The 20,126-nt window shown below is 40.1% G+C and overlaps 1 protein-coding gene across 6 annotated transcripts in view; it reads right to left on the reverse strand.

Annotated features, from left to right (window-relative positions):
• The window catches only part of DYNC1I1 (dynein cytoplasmic 1 intermediate chain 1), a 327,551-nt gene that overhangs the window by 126,134 nt on the left and 181,291 nt on the right, over positions 1-20,126 (reverse strand). For all 6 annotated transcript variants that reach the window (XM_017849322.1, XM_017849319.1, XM_017849321.1 and 3 more), the window contains one exon: positions 2,315-2,404. In XM_017849322.1, coding sequence (XP_017704811.1) covers positions 2,315-2,404 — 90 coding nt within the window. The remainder of the gene's footprint in view (positions 1-2,314; positions 2,405-20,126) is intronic.

The following is a 20,126-nucleotide window of genomic DNA, read 5'->3' on the forward strand; positions in this document are numbered from 1 at the left end:
ATCATGATATTCTTTTCACCAACTTTTTTCTTAAAGATGTTTTTAGTATAAGTTTAAACGTGAGATCTCTTTGATCAAATTCATTTAGACTCTCAGAAAGAGTAAGCCTTGTGTCTTCTGTGAATGCCACTGTTAAAATGCTGAATCTTCTCCTAAACCTCAGTCACACCCTAGAACTTGACAGCGATTGAACTTCTCAGTGTCTGAGACCTAGCACAGTAACAGAAAGAAGATCTTTTATGATAGTTCTCCAACGAGTTTAGAGGACTTTGCTTGTATCTCTATTGATAGTTCCACATTTTAAAAATATACTAGCTGGGGCCCCTGGAACCATGTTCTTATTTCAAAGCTATGGGCTATAGCAAACCTAAGCACAGAGCTGGGGCTCCCAAGGGCATCCATCCCACCAGGGTAGAAACCAGTTATAGACCCAGGCACTGCAAGGCAAGACTACTAAGGATAATTTAGCAAACTTTTATACAGCACTTACTTTGTGCCAAGTATTGTTCCATACTAGCCCTGATGAGTTTTTTAAAAACCTGTTTGCCAGATGGGGAAACTGAGGCAAAAAAGGTTAAACTAACTTAGTCTGTAGTGATCACTCAGCTAATAATCTACAGAGACAAGATTTGATTCCAGGTAGTGTGGCTCCAGAGGCTATGCTTTTTCATTGTTATCTCGCACTGGCTTTTAGATACCTGAGATTACAAAAAACAAACCAAAACTAAATTAAACACCCACACTCAGACACACTTCAAATGAGCCTCAATATGAAGTGATTTTTAATAATTTTCTACAATTGTGGCTGGGCACAGTGGCTCACGCCTGTAATCCCAGCACTTTGGGAGGCTGAGGCGGGTGGATCACGAGGTCAGGAGTTTGAGACCAGCCTGGCCAGTATGGTGAAACCCCGTCTCTACTACAAATACAAAAATTAGCCAGGCGTGGTGGCATGCACTTGTAATCTCAGCTACTTGGGATGCTAAGGGAGGAGAATAAATTGAACCTGGGAGGTGGAACTTGCAGTGAGCTGAGATCACGTCACTGCACTGCAGCCTGGGACAGAGCGAGACTCTGCCTCAAAAAAAAAAAAAAAAAAAATTGTCTCATTTAACTCCATATGATATGGATGTTAAATGATATGGATGTCATTTGTAATAGGTATTTGGGCTACTCTAATTTTCTCATGAGAGCACAAGATGTTGAAGTGAGGACTTGGGATCAGTATGTATCAATTCCTACAAAAGTCCCCAGTGCTGAACATCTGCCACACTGTGCCAGAGCTACAACCATCTTTAAAATTTACAAATCAAATGAGCTTCTAATCAGAGTTATATTGATCTATACTTGGGACACTCAATAGGAAATATGGAAGAACATTTTTAATCTACATTCAGTTCTCAGGTCCCACTCTCTATTTGCCAGCAAGTAAGACAAGTTCAAAATTCTCTTCTGTCTCCATGGGCTGAGAATCTCAAGGTAATACAAGGTTGGGTTTGTAAGGAAATGTTACCTGCAGTATTTCCTGTCCCTCCTTTTCTTTTCTCTTTTCTTTCTTTCTTCTTATAGGTACAGTGCTATCATGAGGAGGGCAACAGGGTAAAATGTACACTTTGGATTTAACTCTAAATCTTGGCTCATGTACTCATACATTGTGTATCTTTGGATAAATTTTTAGACCTCTCTCTTCCTAGTTCTCTGCCTACAAAATAGGGGTAGTAATAGTATCTGCTTCAAAATAATGTTTTAAGGAGTGAGTAATATCTGTGGAGTGCTTAGAAGAGAGCCAAGGGCATAGTGAGCCCTTAATAAATGTTGCTTAATATTATCACCAGAACATGTAAGAGGTTGTTCCTCCTTATACAGGCAGAGTTGCAGAAGAAAAATTTTAATAGCAGAGTTACTAGTGTTGATCACTATTAATGTTTCTATGTAGATCACATGAAAACACTTTAGAATTTATTGACAAAATCATTATATCTAGTCCTTTGCTTTACTGTTATCATTGGGAATATATGGTTCTGTGAACAAGATAACATGGCAATTCATAACAAGTGTTACTGGAATTGTGACTAGAATTGTTACTGAAATTGTGGATGTTTTGCACTTTATTTGCCTTTATCAGTCAAGAAATAAATGACTCTTGCTTTGGAGATTACAGTTTATGTTGCTAAATGTAATGTATTGTACAATCATAGAAAATCTTCCATATAGGGGATGCAAATTCAATTTTTACTTAGCTCTATAGTCTCTTATATCAGTAAAGGCAAACAAAACAATAAGATGATTACTCAATTTATTTTCCATACCATACCTTCCTTCACTTCTTGTTTTTTGTCCTGATTTTCCAGTTCTGAGTCCTGGCCAACTTTAGGTTCCACCATTTCCTCATCTTCCTCATCCTCTAGAAAAAAGAAAGAGAAAAATACAATATTTTCTTTTCTCCAAATCAAAGTCTTTGGTTGATAGTGGGAGGTAGGGGTAAAGGGTAAAGTTCCAATCATTTAGGGCAACATCTAAGTAAATCAGTCCACAGTGAATGCCCAAGATAAACGTTCATGAATTTATGAATAAATTATCTCCAAAAGGGGCCTCTTTGAAAATTTCCCCAAGCTGTTGAGAAAACCACGCCGAATGGGCACCTGTACATCCAGCTCCAGGCCCTTACCATGTGGGATGTCTTGGAATTGCCTCCCTGACCTCTGAAGCTTCTTCGAAGATGGCCCAGGAATAGATTTTAAAATGTTTCCACCTGGAGCACATTTTCCACAGGGGACACCTGTTGTACAGATGACTCATTTCCAATTTAATTCTCACCAAATTAATTTGTTTTTGACCTACAGGAAAGGGTTAAATACAGGTCTGACCCCAGGTCAAATGCCATTGGCAAGTAAACAACCAAGGGAAGGGCCCCCAAAGTCAATGCCATTGGTCTGGGAGAAAACAACTCAAAATGGTATTTACACATTCAGAGCAGTTCATGCATTAATGTGAATTTAATGAGACTAACAAGTCGACTGAGTTGGCTACCCCTGCCAGATGTTACAGTGCCCTTCCTGCCCTATGCAAATGTATGCTCATTTTTCCTCTTCTCTCAACTTGCCTTTCCTAGAGGCCCCTTCCATTATAGAGTGTTTGAAAGCATCAGGCACAATGCAGAAGGTTTAGGGGAGAGTCAAGGTGTCACAAGAAAATCCAAATTATAGAAAATAAAATGATATAAAAAATAAAATCTCCTTTCAGTCTTTAAATATGGTATTGTACTCCATGTAGGTTATCGATTTCATTGGTTCAAATATAGTTGAAAAGAAATGACTTGCTTCTCTCTCTACCCCATATATTCGCTCATTCAACAAATATTTACAGACCTTCTATAAAATCTCAAGCTCTGTGGATAGTCCCATTTCCATCACGATAAATCCTGAGATTCATCAACTCAAAATTTCAGCACCAGTCGCTTAGAATACATTATAAATGCATACTTAAATGCTCAAATAAATAAGTATATCCTGAAAAACAACTTACAAAATTCTAACTAATATTAAGCAAGTCATTTGTGGAAGGAATATCAATTTTAAAATATAGATATGTAAAGTATAGCATTGCAATTTAGATATTAGAATTTTTAAAATATGAATTTTAATTGAACTATTATACTCTATAGGCATGCAGGTAGACTGTGGAGCCAAGTTCACTACTTTATAACCACACTATACATATATAAGAAAGGAAGTAAAACATTCTAAAGAACTGTCATTTATTATTCACACAAACCCCTAAGGTCACATTTATTAGATGAAAAGTCGCACTTAAAATTTTGAAAAGAACACTCTTACCCAGACTTTTAAACAAATAAATCTTTAAAAAGTTGGCCAGGCGCGGTGGCTCAAGCCTGTAATCCCAGCACTTTGGGAGGCCGAGATGGGTGGATCACGAGGTCAGGAGATCGAGACCATCCTGGCTAACACGGTGAAACCCCGTCTCTACTAAAAAATACAAACAAACAAACAAACAAACAAACAAAAAAAACCCCGAGCCAAGCGAGGTGGCAGGTGCCTGTAGTCCCAGCTACTCAGGAGGCTGAGGCAGCAGAATGGCGTGAACCTGGGAGGCGGAGCTTGCAGTGAGCTGAGATCCGGCCACTGCACTCCAGCCTGGGTGACAGAGTGAGACTCCATCTCAAAAAAAAAAAAAAAAGTTAAGTTACAAATAGCATATCTATGTTCTTATCCATATGTGAAGATATTAATGCTATCTCTTCATACACACACAAAAAAATCCATTTGGAAAGTCCTGATTAAAATATCCATCTCGACATGATGTATCTTCCTGACCCAAGGACTAAACACAAAGTCTAGTGAAGATCTAGCTGGAGAGGTTTCCTCTTTCAGTAATCCTTGGATGAAGAGGCAGTTTTCAAAAGGCCTCTCTGCTGCTGGTAAGTGGCTTCATTTCTGAACCTTCTGGAGACATTTCTTTAACAGATTCAGCAGCCATGCCCTGAAACTTATTAAGTACAGGGCAAATACAACAAAAACCAAGGTAATAAGGCCAGAACTATAGGTTGAACTGTGTCCCCAAAATTTATATGTTGAAGTAATAAACCCCAGTACCTCAGAATGTGGCCTTATTTGAAAATAGGGTCACTGCAGATATAATTAGTTCAAATGAGGTTATAATAGAGTAGGGCACCTAATCCAATATGACTGGTGCCATTATAAAAAAGGGAAATTGAACACAGACATGCACACGCATAAGAAGAATACCATGTGGAGATGAAGGCAAAAATCAGCCTGATGCTTTTACAAGCCAAGGAACACCAAAGAGTGCCAGAAAACCACCGGAAGTTAGGAGAACAGATTCTTCCTCACAGTCTTCAGAAGGAACCAAGCCCACAGACTTCTTGATCTCAGATCCCAGCCTACAGAACTGTGAGGCATTACATTTCTGTTGTTTAAATAGCCAGTTTGTGGTATTTTGTTATGGCAACACTAGAAAACTAATAAAGCCAGTAAGTGCATTTCCTTCTATAATCTTACAATTTAGTAAGAAGGGATACAGGAGATATTCAATAATACTTAAGGCAGTGATGAGTGCATCACTTGTATAATCTAATTTATTTATCAGAACTTAGTACCATTAGTCCAGTTTTACAGATGAGGAGACAGAATAATTTCCCCCAAAGGAATTGCAACCACATCCCACTTCAAGTTCTGTCTGGCTCTGCCTGTTTTGGGGTCTGTGATCTTTAACCACGACGCAAACTGCCTCCTGAACCACAGCATGATGTGAAATAGAAATGCCAAGGAGAAAGGGCTGAAATACAAGCAGCTGCAATGATATGTTGCAAGGTAAGGAGGCTTTGCAGGGACTTTTTGAGGTGGACTTGCATGGCCTCAACATGGATTGTTCTTCCACATTCAGGAGGTGAGCAAATACAAGTTGTAGCTGAGAAGTTATGTTTCACACCCTTGAGAACTGTACATAATGGATTATTTTATTTATCAGGTATATATATGCTACAAACAAATTCTGTTCTAATTTTCATTCTGGAATCCACTGCTTTGAGACCTGGCCGGCAATGCTTAATATGAAGTGTTAATTCCTCCAGCCAGAAAGATTCACAGCTTGGGTGAGAGCAGCACCCTGAGGGAAGTATTTGATCTTGTTCCAGGCTGGAGTCCACCACTTGCTGGCCCCTGGATTTTATCCAATTCATAGGAACTCTCTGAGCCCCCATTTCTGATCCGCTGGAGTGGGATAATAAACCTTCCTTAAAACACATTGTTATTGTAAGAATAACTAAGTAAAATAACCAATACAAAATTGCTTTTTAAGCCATCAAGGTCATTGGGAACATACTTAAGCAGAAATCTTCAACACAAACGTTGCCTTAGATTCTAACAAATATTGACTGAGCACTTACTATGTGCCAGGTGCTGGGCACACACCAGGGAACAAGACAGACAAAATAATCTCTGTGCTCATGGAGCTTCCATTCCAGTGGAGAGAAACCACAAACGAATAAAAAAAACAAAATATATACTGTGTCAGACAAGTGCTATGGGGGAAAATACAAAATAGGAAAGAGATTAGGCATTCTGGTCAAGAATGGGAGAGTCTCAATTTAAAACAGAGTGAAAAGGCCCACCAAGGCCACACCGAGATGACATGTGAGCAAAAACTTAAAGGAGTTAAGGGAGTGAGTTGTGTGAAGACCTTGGAGGAAATAAGACTAATAACAAATTGATTCTTGCTTCTCAATCCATGGACCCGAAGGAAGTAATGGATCAAGGTCTGTATTCATTGATAATTAGTTATACTGATTATAGATAACAATTGTGCCTTCATTACAGCCATCTAGTTTGTGCACTTAAATCTTCTAGTTCTTAAAACTAAAAGCAGTTTTACCAAATGACTTTGAATTAGTCAGCTTTAAATAGTAACAAGTTCTCATCTTTCACAGCTATAAGGGTGTTTATTTTAAACATTAATTCTCAGAAGCGTCAAAAAAGAAACACCATGACCAAAAGTGCCACTACCAGCTTATTGGAAAAATATTATTCTGTGAAGGGCTTGGCTATGAAAAGGACTAGGTTTGTAATACGATGTCTAGGTTTATGCATAGAAGCATGTGAGGAAATAGCAGGTTATCTAATTCCTTAAATGGAAAATCCTTCCCCAGAGAATATGTTTTTGATCAGTCTAAAAAAACACACACACAACAAATATGTGTTGTGTTTATAGTATGTACAAAGTTTATAGTATGTACAAATGAGAAACTGTGAAAAACAGTGAAATTTAAAAAATAGTACCTGCCCTTTTAAAGTGTCTACAAACCAGTTGTAGGTATTAATTTTTAGTGGCCACAGAATTCTTTGTCATCCTTTCAAAGACGTAAAGTAAGTTTTTCGGTGGATTTGCTAAGGAAATAAAACACAAGAGACTGGTTTGTTTCTCTGCATACTGATATGTTTGCCTTGCTCAGCAAAGAGAGTATATTTTTCTTTAAAACTCTGGTTTCCTTTCTGGTGCAATTGGAATTACTTCTGTTGAAACCATTTTCAAAACAGTTAAATAACTTTAAAGAAAAGGATTTATGTAGACCTGCTACAGACTACTGATATATGAGTTGTGCCACTAGTTCATACCCAGTTACGTTTCCTTTGAGATTGGAGGGAAAAAAATTACCACCCATGTATGGTTTCCTGTATCCAGGTCCACACAAGAAATTAAACTAGTGGCAGAAGTTAATTACCTGTCAGTCCAAGGGGCTAATTTCTAAACAATGGCATCTTTTAGACACATTATTTTATTTAATACCCATATTCTGACGTCTCCAGTTGCCACATTCATTCCACCTGGTTGGAAAAATCTTTGGTAACCACTGTCTTCCTCCCTTAAGATTTTCAGAGGTCTAAGAACAAATAACTGCATATTATGCAGCAATCACAGATAACACACTCAGCACGAGGCTCGGCCCTTTGCCTGAGCTCTAGAAGAGTTCGTTTCCTCCATTAATCCATGGCTCTAAATTAAGCCGACGTAGACCGTTTTAGTATGCAGCAGTCCTCTGCTCACTGACTTGTTCTGATAGCCTTACAAATGTGAGTTATTTGACAGGGAGTGCAGTGGAACATTTGTCAGTGTTTGGCAATACAGTATAACAGCAAAACCCCTTTCTGTCCGGGGCATATTCCCTTTGTAGCAATTACGGATTGGTGATATGGTGGATCCTACTTTCCTCTCTCAAAGCCCAGTGGGAGAGAGTTTCCTGCTGTTCATCTCCTGGTGGCCAGGGCACAGACAGGATCTGGGGAGTCAGACTGGTTGCTCCTAACTCGGGCTTTGTCTTTGGATCCTTGCAGTCAAAGCTGAGAAAAAAGTTAGGATTCATTTTGGGGAAAAACCCAGTAGCAGCAGTGATGCCCAACATCCCAGCAAGATTGTTCCAGAATTCCCTTGGTGCCCACGCTTTTTCAAACCTGTTCCTTCTGCCTCCTGTTGATTCTGTGAGTACCAGATTTCCTTCCAATAAATCCCACTAGAGGCGTTGTCAGCACCAGATTTCCTTCCAGTAAGTCCCACCGGAGATGATGCCTGCTGCATGCAACCAGAACCCTCAGCGACACAAGGCGACCCTCTGTGAAGAGCGGGGTTTGTGTTTTACGAGGCCACTGGGTTCTTGCTTTCCTCAGTCCTCTTAGGGCTTGCAAAACCTCGGGATAAGAGGATCTGAGCTCCTGCCAGAGCCCTTGTTGCTCTGCTCCTGACGTTTCATGAGAGGACTGTGGCTCCTCCATCTGCCACCTCAGGAAGACCGCTAAGTCTGGCTCAGGTGGAGAGTGAAGGCAGGGAGTGGAAAGGGCCATTTCACTCCATCCTTCTTAGTTCCAAAGGGCATCCTGCTGCTGCCCAGAGCAGCAGGCACAAAGCAATGACCACTTTGACTTTGAATTGAGGGCCAACTATTGCAAGACGCACAATTATTTTATATACCACCGAGAAAGACGATTACTGCTATTAAACTGTAACACATCATCAATTTTAATGTGAAAATTGTGAATGTTAGAAATGATCAAATACGTTGTGGCTTATGAAATGAATAGAAACAAGCTTCCAAGATATAAACTGGCAAGGACACAGAGGCAATTCTAAATCAAGCTTCCTACTGTACTATTATTGGAGAATAGACTTGGAGAGAGATAAGGACCTGAGTTTTTCTGTTTTGTTTGGTTTGTTTGTTGTTTGTTTGTTTGGATATGTTCTTTTCAACTTAAGAACAAATGCCCTAGCCACTTTTATATAATTCCATGTATGGATATTCAGATGGTGATTCTTCTTATAGTTTTAAATTTTAATAGAAAAGATTTACCCCTTCAAGTTCTGTTAAAGTTTTAAAAAAATATTGGAAGATATTCTTTGCAGTTCTGGTTTTGGTTTCATCTTTTGCATAATGCCTTTTGTCTCATCTCATCTTTTCTAATATTATATGCTCAATCTGGTTAGCACTTACACCTATATCTTCCACTATCACCTACAAATTGATTTCTCCAGCCAAGATATCCCTTCTAGGCTCCAGACTCTGTAGTGGACATTCCAACACGATTGTCTCATGGGCACCTCACACTTGACATGTCCACAGCAGAGCTCTGACCTGCTTAATGGTGCCACTGTTCATATGGAATCCCAGCTGGATACCTGAGCACTACCCTCAGTTCCCCTTTTCCATCAGGGACTAGTAAGAGCAGGGGGGTCTCAGTCCCATCCATTCCACCTCCAGCATCTGTCTTGAATCTGCCTGTCTTTACAGCCCTTTATGATGTAGCTCTAGCAGCTTTAACTCTTCCTCTAAAACAGATTTGTGAATCCCCTCCATTGTTCTGCCATCCACCTTGTAAATATCTCTACAATAACACATCTCATACCGTATAAAATTAGTTTTATGCTCTCTCTACAACCAGAGTAAATGTCCCTCAAAGACCTACTTTTTTTAGTATTATCAACGTTAAGTACTGAGACTGGCAATATGAAAACAGAAGACTGTTCTGGAAATTACTAATGGTACTACATCACGTAGGGCCTTGAATGGCAGAACAAGAAGTGTGGACTTCTTCCTAGAGATCAGTAGCCCACTTTAAAATCACATTCAGTCCATAAATATCATTAGCAATTTCAAAAGAAACCCAAGGCACTGGGGATGCTAAATATGGCTTTTGAAGCCACACTTCTCTCTTCCCTCGCATACCCTTTGTGCAGATTCCGATATATCTGTCTGGGGATGGCTTGACCCTCAATGAAAATCATTGCTGTCAATCTACCCTGCAGGGAAACTGGAGGCTTTAAAACACACAAGGGTCAAGTTATGATTTTGTTTAAGGATATGACAGCAACGTGGAGGCTGCAGGAGAGTGGGCAAGACTGAAGCCAGGGCACAGTAAGAAGGTAGGCCATAGCTGTAGTCCAGACAGCCGTTGAGAACCTGACTTTGGTCAGTGCAGTTGCCAGTGGGTGTGATGAATCAGACTGTGAATTTAGACATGTATTTGCACAGCAGACAGTGAGGGCTCTCGCGCAGAACTCACTCAAGCCACCCTACCCTTGGACCAACTTTGGATACAGCTTGCCAACTTTGCCGGGAGTCCAGAGAGAGCCACCCTCCCAATATGTATCACAGCAGCCAAGATAAAGTATAACATGCACCACTGAATGCTTACACAAACCAAGGTGAGCGCCTCTACGCTTTAAAAATATGCAGGAAAGACATATTTTGTGGGATTTTCAGTAAGCACTTTGTTAAATATACTACATGCTAATATTGAAAAAACCTTCACTTTCTGGTCTAGAAAAATCTGGCCAGAGTAAAGAAAACATACATTTCTCATCATACAGAGCACTCCTGTTAACACTCTAGGCCACATCAGATCTCTCCTAAGGCTCTAACATGACAGGACTTGGAAAGTTTACTTCCTGATGGAATGTCACCCAAGGCATTGCAAATAGGAGGAAATGAAAGAAAATATTTAAAATGAGAGGGGAAATCAGAGAATAGTACTTTTTAAGCAGCTGTTTCTGAAACTTGTAAGAGCACTGATATGTAATATATGCACAGTAAATATGTATTGAATTGAATTGACATGGGTCAGTCAGCTTGTATGGAAGGACAGAGATGAGGAAGAGAACAAGGACCTTCTCAGAGATACTCAGGCAGGAGTCTGTGGATACCTTCAGCAGTTTGATGTCTGGAGATAAGAAGGCCTGACTGATCTGTGTTTCCATACGTTTTTCTTCTTAAACACCTTTAATGGCTCCCTATTTCCTAGATTGGCTCAGCATTTAAGGCCCACTACCATCTGATCCTAACTTAATTCTCCAGTATTGCTCACAGCAGAGCAGCCTTTGACTCAACTGTGCATAAAAGAGGCCAAGTTTGTTGTCAGAACCCATTCCTCCACTATCTTCCTTATCTTCAGTCTTAGATCTTTCAGGCCCTTGTTATCCAAGATTTCTTAGAAAGTCATGGATCCTTTAGCCACTGAAGAGAATAGTTGGATGAACTAATTCAAACTGATAGACTACATAATGGTTATCCAAATAAATTTATAAAAAATCTATAATGGCAAATTGCAGATTTTATGGGATGTGGGAAGGTAAGATATTTTGAAAGGGCACAGCCACTTCTCAAGTCAGTTCTCTTCCCTACATTCTTGTAAGCAAGGCCATCCCATTGCACAACTCCAGAAAGCAGCATCGCCATTATGGCCTATGTGAATAGGGCCTCCTTGAGGTGTGTAAGACACAGCCTTTATGGCTATCCTTGGCAGCCCTATATATGTATCTGTCCACATATGCATGCACATGCCTACGCACACACACAAACACACACACACACACAGAGCAAAAAATTCAAAACAATTGAAGATGCAATTCTTGGCTGCTTGGAAAATAAGGAGGGACTCCTCTATTTTTCAGACTCAAATCCTTTCTGCTATCTACTTCTGCTTTTGGATAATTCCATTCTCTATTCTTTTGCTTTCTCTACTAAGTCTTCCCAAAGTGCAAATCCGCAGTTTCTCTTGGTGGGAACCTTGCTTGTGAAAAAGAAAACCGGAGTCACAGAGATAGAGATGTCACAATATTTAACTTTTAGGAGTAACTGTAGATCTGTCCCAAAGGAAGGCAGACACTCAAGGTCTTCACATACTAGAATTGTTATTGTGTTATGTTAACCAGTTTAAAAAGAGTAAAATAAATAGAAACCATTTAGAAACACTATTTTCGCTGTAAGGAAATTGTTCCTAAGGACAAAGTGGTACCTTCCATACCCAAGAGTCGCCAACTCTGTTAATGTTAGAGCTGTTGTCACATGAATCACTGCATACATAGGTCATCCCACTAATATTAGTACATGTTCTCTAGCATTCCTTTTATTAATAGGATCAAATCTCATCAATTCTATCTCTTTGTATACCCTTCTTTTGCACATCTCCCTTTATTCTCTCCATTTCCCACCTCCTTTTTTTTGGTTAAGGCCACCTTGGCTTTTTATGCAGCACCTAGTCATTGTTCCCTACCTCCAACCTCTTTCCACGCCTACTCTTGCTACAAACAACACTGTCCGATCAATCCTCTTTAAACAACTTGTTCATATCAATTTCCTGGTGGAAACATTTGATAGCTTCGATGACATGCAGAGTAAATGCTGAGTTCCTTGGCCTAGTCTTCAAGTCCTCTAAGGTCTGGCCCCAATATGTGCTTCCTGTTCAAATTTCCTCTACTGTGTTCACCCCCGCACACACATGTATATACACACATGCATACTCCAGTCTGCCTGCACCAACACAGTATCTGCTGCACACATTTCCACATGCCATCTGTACTTTGGTTCATGCTTCCCCTCAGTCAGACTCTTCTCTTCCTTTTCTGTTACAAAATATGAGCACCTACTATGTGCTGGGTACTATTCTATGTATTGGAGATGCAGCAGTGAACAAAACAAGTAAAACTTTCCTGCCCTCATGGAGCTGGAATTCTAGCAGGAAGATGGAGAATAAACAAGATAAACAGTTGAAGTATATAGCAGGTTAGAGAGCTGCAAGCACTAAAGACAAAAAGACAGTGGTAGGTGTCACAATTTTACACAGAGAGCAAGGGAGGTCCTTACTGAGAGGTGGCATTTGGTAAAACACTCAAGTAAGTGAGGGATCAGGTTAGATGGACCCCTATGGGAGAACAACCTAGGCAAAGGAAACAAAAGCACAAGGGTAAGAGTGCACCTGGAGTGTCCAAGGCCTCCAATACTTTCTGATCTTCCCTACATGTTAATCCAGCTACACCGATGACCTGATTCTAAGGACTCCCCGCACCCAACAGTCCCCCAGGTTGTTCCTGCTCTACCTGTTGAAGGGATTTCTTCTTCCTTTAACCTCTCATAGCACTTCAGTTGGGTATCTCCTACAACCTTTTCTTCATCCAACTAAAGAACTATTTATGTTTAAGATTGTGGCATTTATCATTCTCCAGCCATGACATATTAATTGTAAGTAGAACATATTTCTCTACATTTATGAGTTTTTCCCTCCCAAATTCTTGGGAGTAGGATCCATTAATTATTCATATCTGTATGCCCCAAAATGGGTGTCTAGTAAATATTTTGACTGTTTTAAATTTTAATAATTTCCAATTTCCCCAGTAGTTCTAAAAAGAACATTTTCTCAGTGGTTTCCCCAATGTTTCAGTTGGATCATGAATCTCCTCACTCAGCATCAAAGTGTTTTCCTTTCCTTGATCACTAAGCCCTACCACCACTAACAGCAACTCTTGTCTACACTCATTCATGCCTCCCTGCACCCACTGTGAGGTTCACGGTCCTTTCTTGTTTGTTTCCTGTCCTAGTCACCGGTCACCAGGTACTTACTGACCACATATTGTGTGGTAAGATGTATTCCAGGCACTATGGAAAAACAGTAGCTATTGATTTATTGAATCCTGCATGTCTATCAGTCTATTGAATCCTCATAATAACTCACTGAGGCAGGTATTATGAGCTTTTTCTACATACAAGGAAACCGGGGCTTAGAAAGGGAAGACACTTCCACTAAGGTGAATGAGCTACATGCAGCAGTAGATTCAAGAGTCAAACTCATGTTTTTCCAACTCCCAAACCCTTTCTACTGCTAAACAGTACCAAACAGTATAAAGAGAAAAGGGGAAATGTAATTGACATTTGTGGTTTTGACCATCCAGAACCCACCACCCCACTTCTTGGGATAACAGTCCCTCTATTCTTTGGTGGACACATCCTCCCTCTCTCCTTTAAGTAAATACTCCTTAAGATTTAGAGGAAGACTTTGTATCTGAGGTGAGGATCAATGAGACTATTTTTCCTTGTACTATTAGTAAAATGACCATATACATCTACCATAAATTGGGATACTTCTGAGAGAGAATGGAGGTACAATTAATAATTAAGCTGCAATGACAGGTGTCAATTGAGTGCCTGGGAAAACCAGACCTATGGTCATCATACCTGTCAGTCCACCTCCTTTGGACTAGGTGACTGTCTTGGGAAATTCTGGATGTATCTCCTGTTATAGAAGTAGACTCCTCTTTTCTATTGGACTGAGTGACTGTTCCGACTAAACCAGAACACAAGGTCACCATCAGGAAAGTGAACTCCTCTCCTCTACTGGATTGGGTGTTGTACTGCTGTGGAACTGAAGCTGCCATGGCTCACCACATGGAACATAAAAAAGAAGGAATAGATAAAGCAGGACTAAGAGATGGATCATGATAGCAACTTGGAACCTAAATTGAGCAATAGCTGAAGCTAGTATGACCCTAGTGCCTAGGGCCAATTTTTATTTATAATAGCCAACAAACTTTCTTTTGGCATAAGTAATTTTTGGTTGATTCCTCAGTCACTTGCAATAAAAAATGTGTGAGTCGTCAAGAACTAACAATGATTGAGTATCTTCTTTGTTATTTTTTCTTGATAATCCTTTCAGCATGCACACCATCCTGCAAGGTACGTGGGGTTAAATGCATGAGTTGCCATATTGCTTGGGTTCAAATCCTGCAAGTGCTAGCATTTTTACATTTCTACAATTTAGAAATAATCATGGGTTACTTACTTAACCCTTGCCCCTCAGTTTCCTCAGCTGTAGATAACAGAATTACCCTCCTTGGATAATGGCAATACTTTAATTACTTTATACATTTAAAAACATTTTGTTATTGTTGATGACAAAAGTGAGGCTCAAAGAGGTTATATACGTTGCTCAACTACTAAATTACAGATTTTGAACCCCAGTTTTGAAACTCCACATTCCATTCTGTTTCAGCTGTGTCCACACTGGTGCCAGACTGCCTGAACTAGGCTGTGAAGGATGAAGGTATGTTAAAGGGTTTGGAGGTGAAAGCAAACATGTCCAGTGGAAAGGAAAAGTTATGGAAGTTGCAACAATATTTGAAGCACAGTTGAAAACAAAGCTACTAGCTGTATCCTGTCAAACTGACTCCAGCTTCTTTTTCCTTGCCTATTCCAGTTTCAATTGCCTATTATAGTTTCAACATGGCCAGTCGGATGCTTCACAGTCCATGTGTAGGTATAGTCATGCTCCCATCTACCGCATGGAGTCTTCCTTGAAGAGTTTTGTGTTCCCCAACACAAGACCATGCCATGTGTCCAGATCTATCTCATAATGCATGGGCTACCACTCTTTGGTTTGCTGACTATACTTCAACTGAGCTAGCTTCTTGGACATTTACTGATGTTGTCAAGAACTCATACCTCACAGCTTTTGCATTGGTATTCCCTGTACCTGGAATACTCTTCATCCAAACATTCATCTTTCTCCATGATGTCTTTAGGGTCCTTATTCAAATGTCACATCATCTGTGAGGCCTCCCCTCTTCCAACCCCAGTTAATATAGCAACATACCACTATCTGTTGTGCCCTGGCACATGGCACTTGTTTTCCCTTCACCCTCACTTGTTTTTTAATTGCATAGTACTGACTACTATCTGAACTTCCACATTTATTTATGTATGTATTTATTGTCTGTTCGTATTTTAGTGGTGGGAAGAATGAGAATTCTAGACCCTCTAGAATGAGAATTCCACAATAGCAAAGACTGTGTCTCTTCTTTGCCATATCCAAAGTACCTAGGAAAGGGCTGGGCATATGGGAGATGGCAATGAATGTTTGTTGGGTGATAATATGACTGCACAGGAGAACATCAAAGCAGCTGCTGTATCAAAACTCTCCCCCCCCCATCAATTCTATAGGCCAGCAGAGCAATGGCAGATTCTATGATGGAAATCAGGACATCCCCCTGCCCCATGCCCACCATCAACTTTGTCATAGATGCTTACAACCACACAGATCTGGTTCCTTGAAAAGAGAATTGTCTATCTCTTTGGAATTCTTGTTCTCTAGAAAATGGAAATAAGATCTTTGGAGTGCTTTTTGCTGACACCCATTTCACCATTTTCTCATTCTAGTGTCCAATTCCCAGCCCAGGGAGAACTGATATATTTTCCATCTGGGAATTCATCAAAATTCATCACAGTCAGATTCTCAGAGAAGATCATTAGCACATTTGTTTGCTTTTATCCTGGCGTTAACAACTCTATTTGGGGCTAAATTATTTCCCCTGGTTTCAACGTCAGGTTTTCCCATTGGCTCAAATATGAAGTCTCTTGTCTGTCAGTGTAATAATTTTCTATTAATTATAAAAGAAGAAAGCTAGCAGTTTGAGAGTCTTAAGGGAAGCATTTGTCTAATCCAAGAAACTGATTTTCCAGTTACTTGGACTAAGTACAACTCTCAGTTGTGGTCAGATTTCAAAGTATCCCTTGTTTTTACTTTCTGGTCAGTCTAGACAGACATGGTTCTTTCCTTCGTTTTTCAAGCTGTTGAAACATCAGGTTGGTCAAAAGAATCTGAATCTCTAGAGAATAAACTGAGCAGCATTTCACCAGAGACTTCATAACTTTCTATTGACAATCCCTCCAAGTAGTGAGCAATCCTCCCAACCTCAATGGTGCTAGGAGAGATTTCACTTCAAAGGCTCAGTGTGAGTGTGAGAATGAAACTGTGGCAACAAAATAATGACCACTATTGTCCTATTCAGAATGGAAAATAGTCTAGTGGTTAGAGCATGCAGTCATGAATTTTTTGCCTGTTCTCAGTCATTTCAGTTTCATGCTGGGTGTCCTCAATCCAACCTAAATTGCCCCCTTTAACAATAATTCTTCTATTCATTATAATTGAACACATGTTCTTCAAAACCCGGTATATTGAAGGCATAGGCTAAGCTTTATGATGACCACATAAATGAATCAAGAAAGAAGCTTGAAGCCAAAAAATTTGGCATTCATGCAGGGAAACAACAAATGTATGTAAATTTCTACATCAGAAGAGAGAATGCCTGGAGATGTGCTCTGAAAATTAAATAGAGGTGAGGTTAACAACTGGTGGAGATAGGACAAGTGGAGAGAGAGGAAAGGAAAGTGGGTTTTTTATGGAGTTCAATTTGAGTTGGATTTTGAAGAATGGTGGGACCTAAATAAGGACGTAGAGAGGAGAATGTGGAGTTTCATTTCAGGAAGAGAAAGAAGCATGTACAAATATATAGCAGTGCAAAGATGTAAACAGTGAGGGGCAGGTAAATCAGAGAGGAAATAATGGAAGGCCTGATATACCAAGATGAACACCAAGTTAAATAGAGTCATTCACATTTGCTATTTGATCCACTCAGCTCTGTTGAGAAGCAGCATTTTAAGTCAATAGTGTTTCAACTGATGTCAAAAGAGGGTTCTAAGGATCCCTGGGTAATTAGCAGTGCCATGACCCAGGAGGATAGTTTCCCATCACACATTTTGTAGTAGGTAAATTATCTACTTATTTTTTTCCCAAGAGACAGCACAGGAAAGTATGGTCTTATTCACTATATTTTGTTATATGGTATGTAAACAATAAATTCTTCAGCTTCTTTAAGATATACTTTAATATCTGTAAATGAGGGATACTAATTTCTGTGCTACTTACATAACAGAATTGCTGTGTGAAACAATGAGATAATGGATACAGAGCTGCTTTGTCAGTGGTAAAATGCTATAAGGTGTTAGTTATTAAGGTGGGGTAATTGTGATAATAATTACAGCTTCTTGGTGTCCAATGGCCCACCCAGCCACAAAAATGTGCAAGGTAGGAAGAAAGTTATGCAATAGGAAAGAGAAGGAAGGTATTTTAATTAGTAATAATCACAGAAACAAAGGGCTAGAAAGACCCACAGAAGCAGCTATCATTTAGTTGCAATAGGATTTGGGAATAAGGAGCATAAAGCATCTAAACATAGTTAAAACAACAAAATATGAAATAAGGTTCCAAGTTGTGTGAGATAGTCGCCTAGTCTTGTTGAGACTAGAAAGAGGGTGTAAGCTATGGGTCATCAGAACGGGCAATCGGAGCTGGGTTTGCTGCAGGCATGAGCTTAGCTTTAAGGGCAGGTAAGGGTAGGATGGGCAGAGGAAGGGGCATTCCCAGCTACATCCTCTAGGTTAGATGCTCTGGACTCCCATCATGCTTCTTTATAGGTCAATAAACATAGTGAATAAAATTGAGTACTGAATTCTCTCTCTACTCTGAGCTGTCAGACCAATGTCTGACCCCAAAAAGGACTGTTTCCTTGTGGGTTCAGCCAATCTGGGTACACTATGAAGGAAGGTGTGAAGTCAGGAGAGAGTGAGCACAATTCAAGGTCAAGGAAAGACAAGCCATGTGGAGAAAGGAGCAAGGGGAGAGAATGGTGGAAAGGCAGGAAGCTAGGTGGAAGCATGAAAGCTAGGCTAAGGCCTTGAGTTTTGATGGAGCAGTGAGAGCAAGGAAACAACTAGATTTAAAATAAGTATGTTCTGGTATTTATCTACTCAACAGGCTACAGCTTTGGCCCTGGCCATAATGCAGTCTTCAGATGGGTGGACAGAGGAGAAAGGAAGCAGAACCAGATTTGTGTTTTCTACCATATGTGCCAACCTCATCCTCTGTCCCTGGCCACTGTTTGAGCCTTCGAGGTTTCAAAATATTACCTCCTACTATACAGGGAGGATTTGTGTTCATCTTCTGCCATTCTATATTGTTCCCAGTGCTTTCATATAAATGCAGAATCATGAAAACAAACAACTGAAAAAAATCCATAGAGACGACTATGGAAGTATTGTCATAAGATGGAAGGATCAAGTGTGCAAATCACATAGCATGTTGTTCAGCAAATTAAATAAAAACTAGGTAAGTGGAAATTATTATTTTCTTCTTCATTTCTCCATCCTCCTTCTCCACGTTCTCCTCCTTCTTAATTATCTTGGTTAGTTTTTTCACTGAATGGATGTACCATTGCCATCCATGGAGTTGAAGGGTCCCTAAACTCACACAGCCAGCTGATGGAAGAGCTCGGATTAGAAATCAGACCTGCTGACTCTCCAGTGCTCTCTCCATGCTGTGGTAGTAATATTGTCATGGAGACTAAGAGAAGCCCCAATTCCAATGAGATTTGAAGGAGAACTACGTCTAGGCAGAGGATTACCTGACACGCTCTCAGCCAGCTTCACCTGTCGAGAATGCTACTACCTCATTTACTTATTCCCCTTCTAATCCACATTCTTCTGCTTGCATGACGTCATTAGATTATACAAAGTTATTAAAGCTATCCTGTGGCTTCCAGCCAAGCCACTGTGGCCCATCAAATCCTCACTTCTAGAGCCCATGCTTGGCGGAGACATTTATAAGCATAACTATGCACTATTAAAATTTGAAGATTCTTTCTTGGAAAGGCTAATTAAACCAAATCACTCAAACAGGTCTAGACGATGCTGAACAGGGTTTATTATCTGGATCGGTGCCTACTGTGGTCCCACAGGCTTGGCTGCTTGTATCCATCTGCAAAGGAACTTCCTTGCCTGCTCTGCACAGTATCAACTATTGTACTTCTAAGGAGGAGTCAAATTTTCTGGTTCCACATTATCTGCAGCTGTGGGAACAACTGAGTGAAAGGATATTCCATGTTGACATACTTGAAACACCTCAAGTTTCTATCACTCTTCTCCTTCTCTTTTACTAAGAAGTGGACAAATCAAGTTTGCCAACTGAGTGTTCTATACACTAGGAGGAAAACAAGAAAAAGGAAGGCTGGTGGGCCTTTCTGGCCATTGCCTTCCTACACTGGTAGGTCATCCCTGTCTGCTGACGTAAGCATTCTGAAATAAAAATTGGGACATGCCATCTCCCTGCTTAAAATTCCAGCATTTGGCCAGGCGTGGTGGCTCATGCCTGTAATCCCAGCACTATGGGAGGCCGAGCAGGTGGATCATCTAAGATCAGGAGTTTGAGACCAGCCTAGCCAACATGATGAAACCCCGTCTCTACTGAAAACACAAAATTAGCCAGGAGTGGTGGTGTCCATCTGTAATCCCAGCTACTCAGGAGGCTGAGGCAGGTAAATAGCTTAACCCAGGAGGCAGAGATTGCAGTGAGTCAAAATAGCACCACTGCACTCTAGCCTGAGTGACTAGAGCAAAACTCAGTCTCAAAAAAAAAAAAAAAAAAAAAAAAAAAAAAAAAAAA

The sequence above is a fragment of the Rhinopithecus bieti genome, unplaced genomic scaffold (genome assembly GCF_001698545.2).
Source record: "Rhinopithecus bieti isolate Rb0 unplaced genomic scaffold, ASM169854v2 scaffold_31127, whole genome shotgun sequence".
Lineage (NCBI taxonomy): Eukaryota > Metazoa > Chordata > Mammalia > Primates > Cercopithecidae > Rhinopithecus > Rhinopithecus bieti.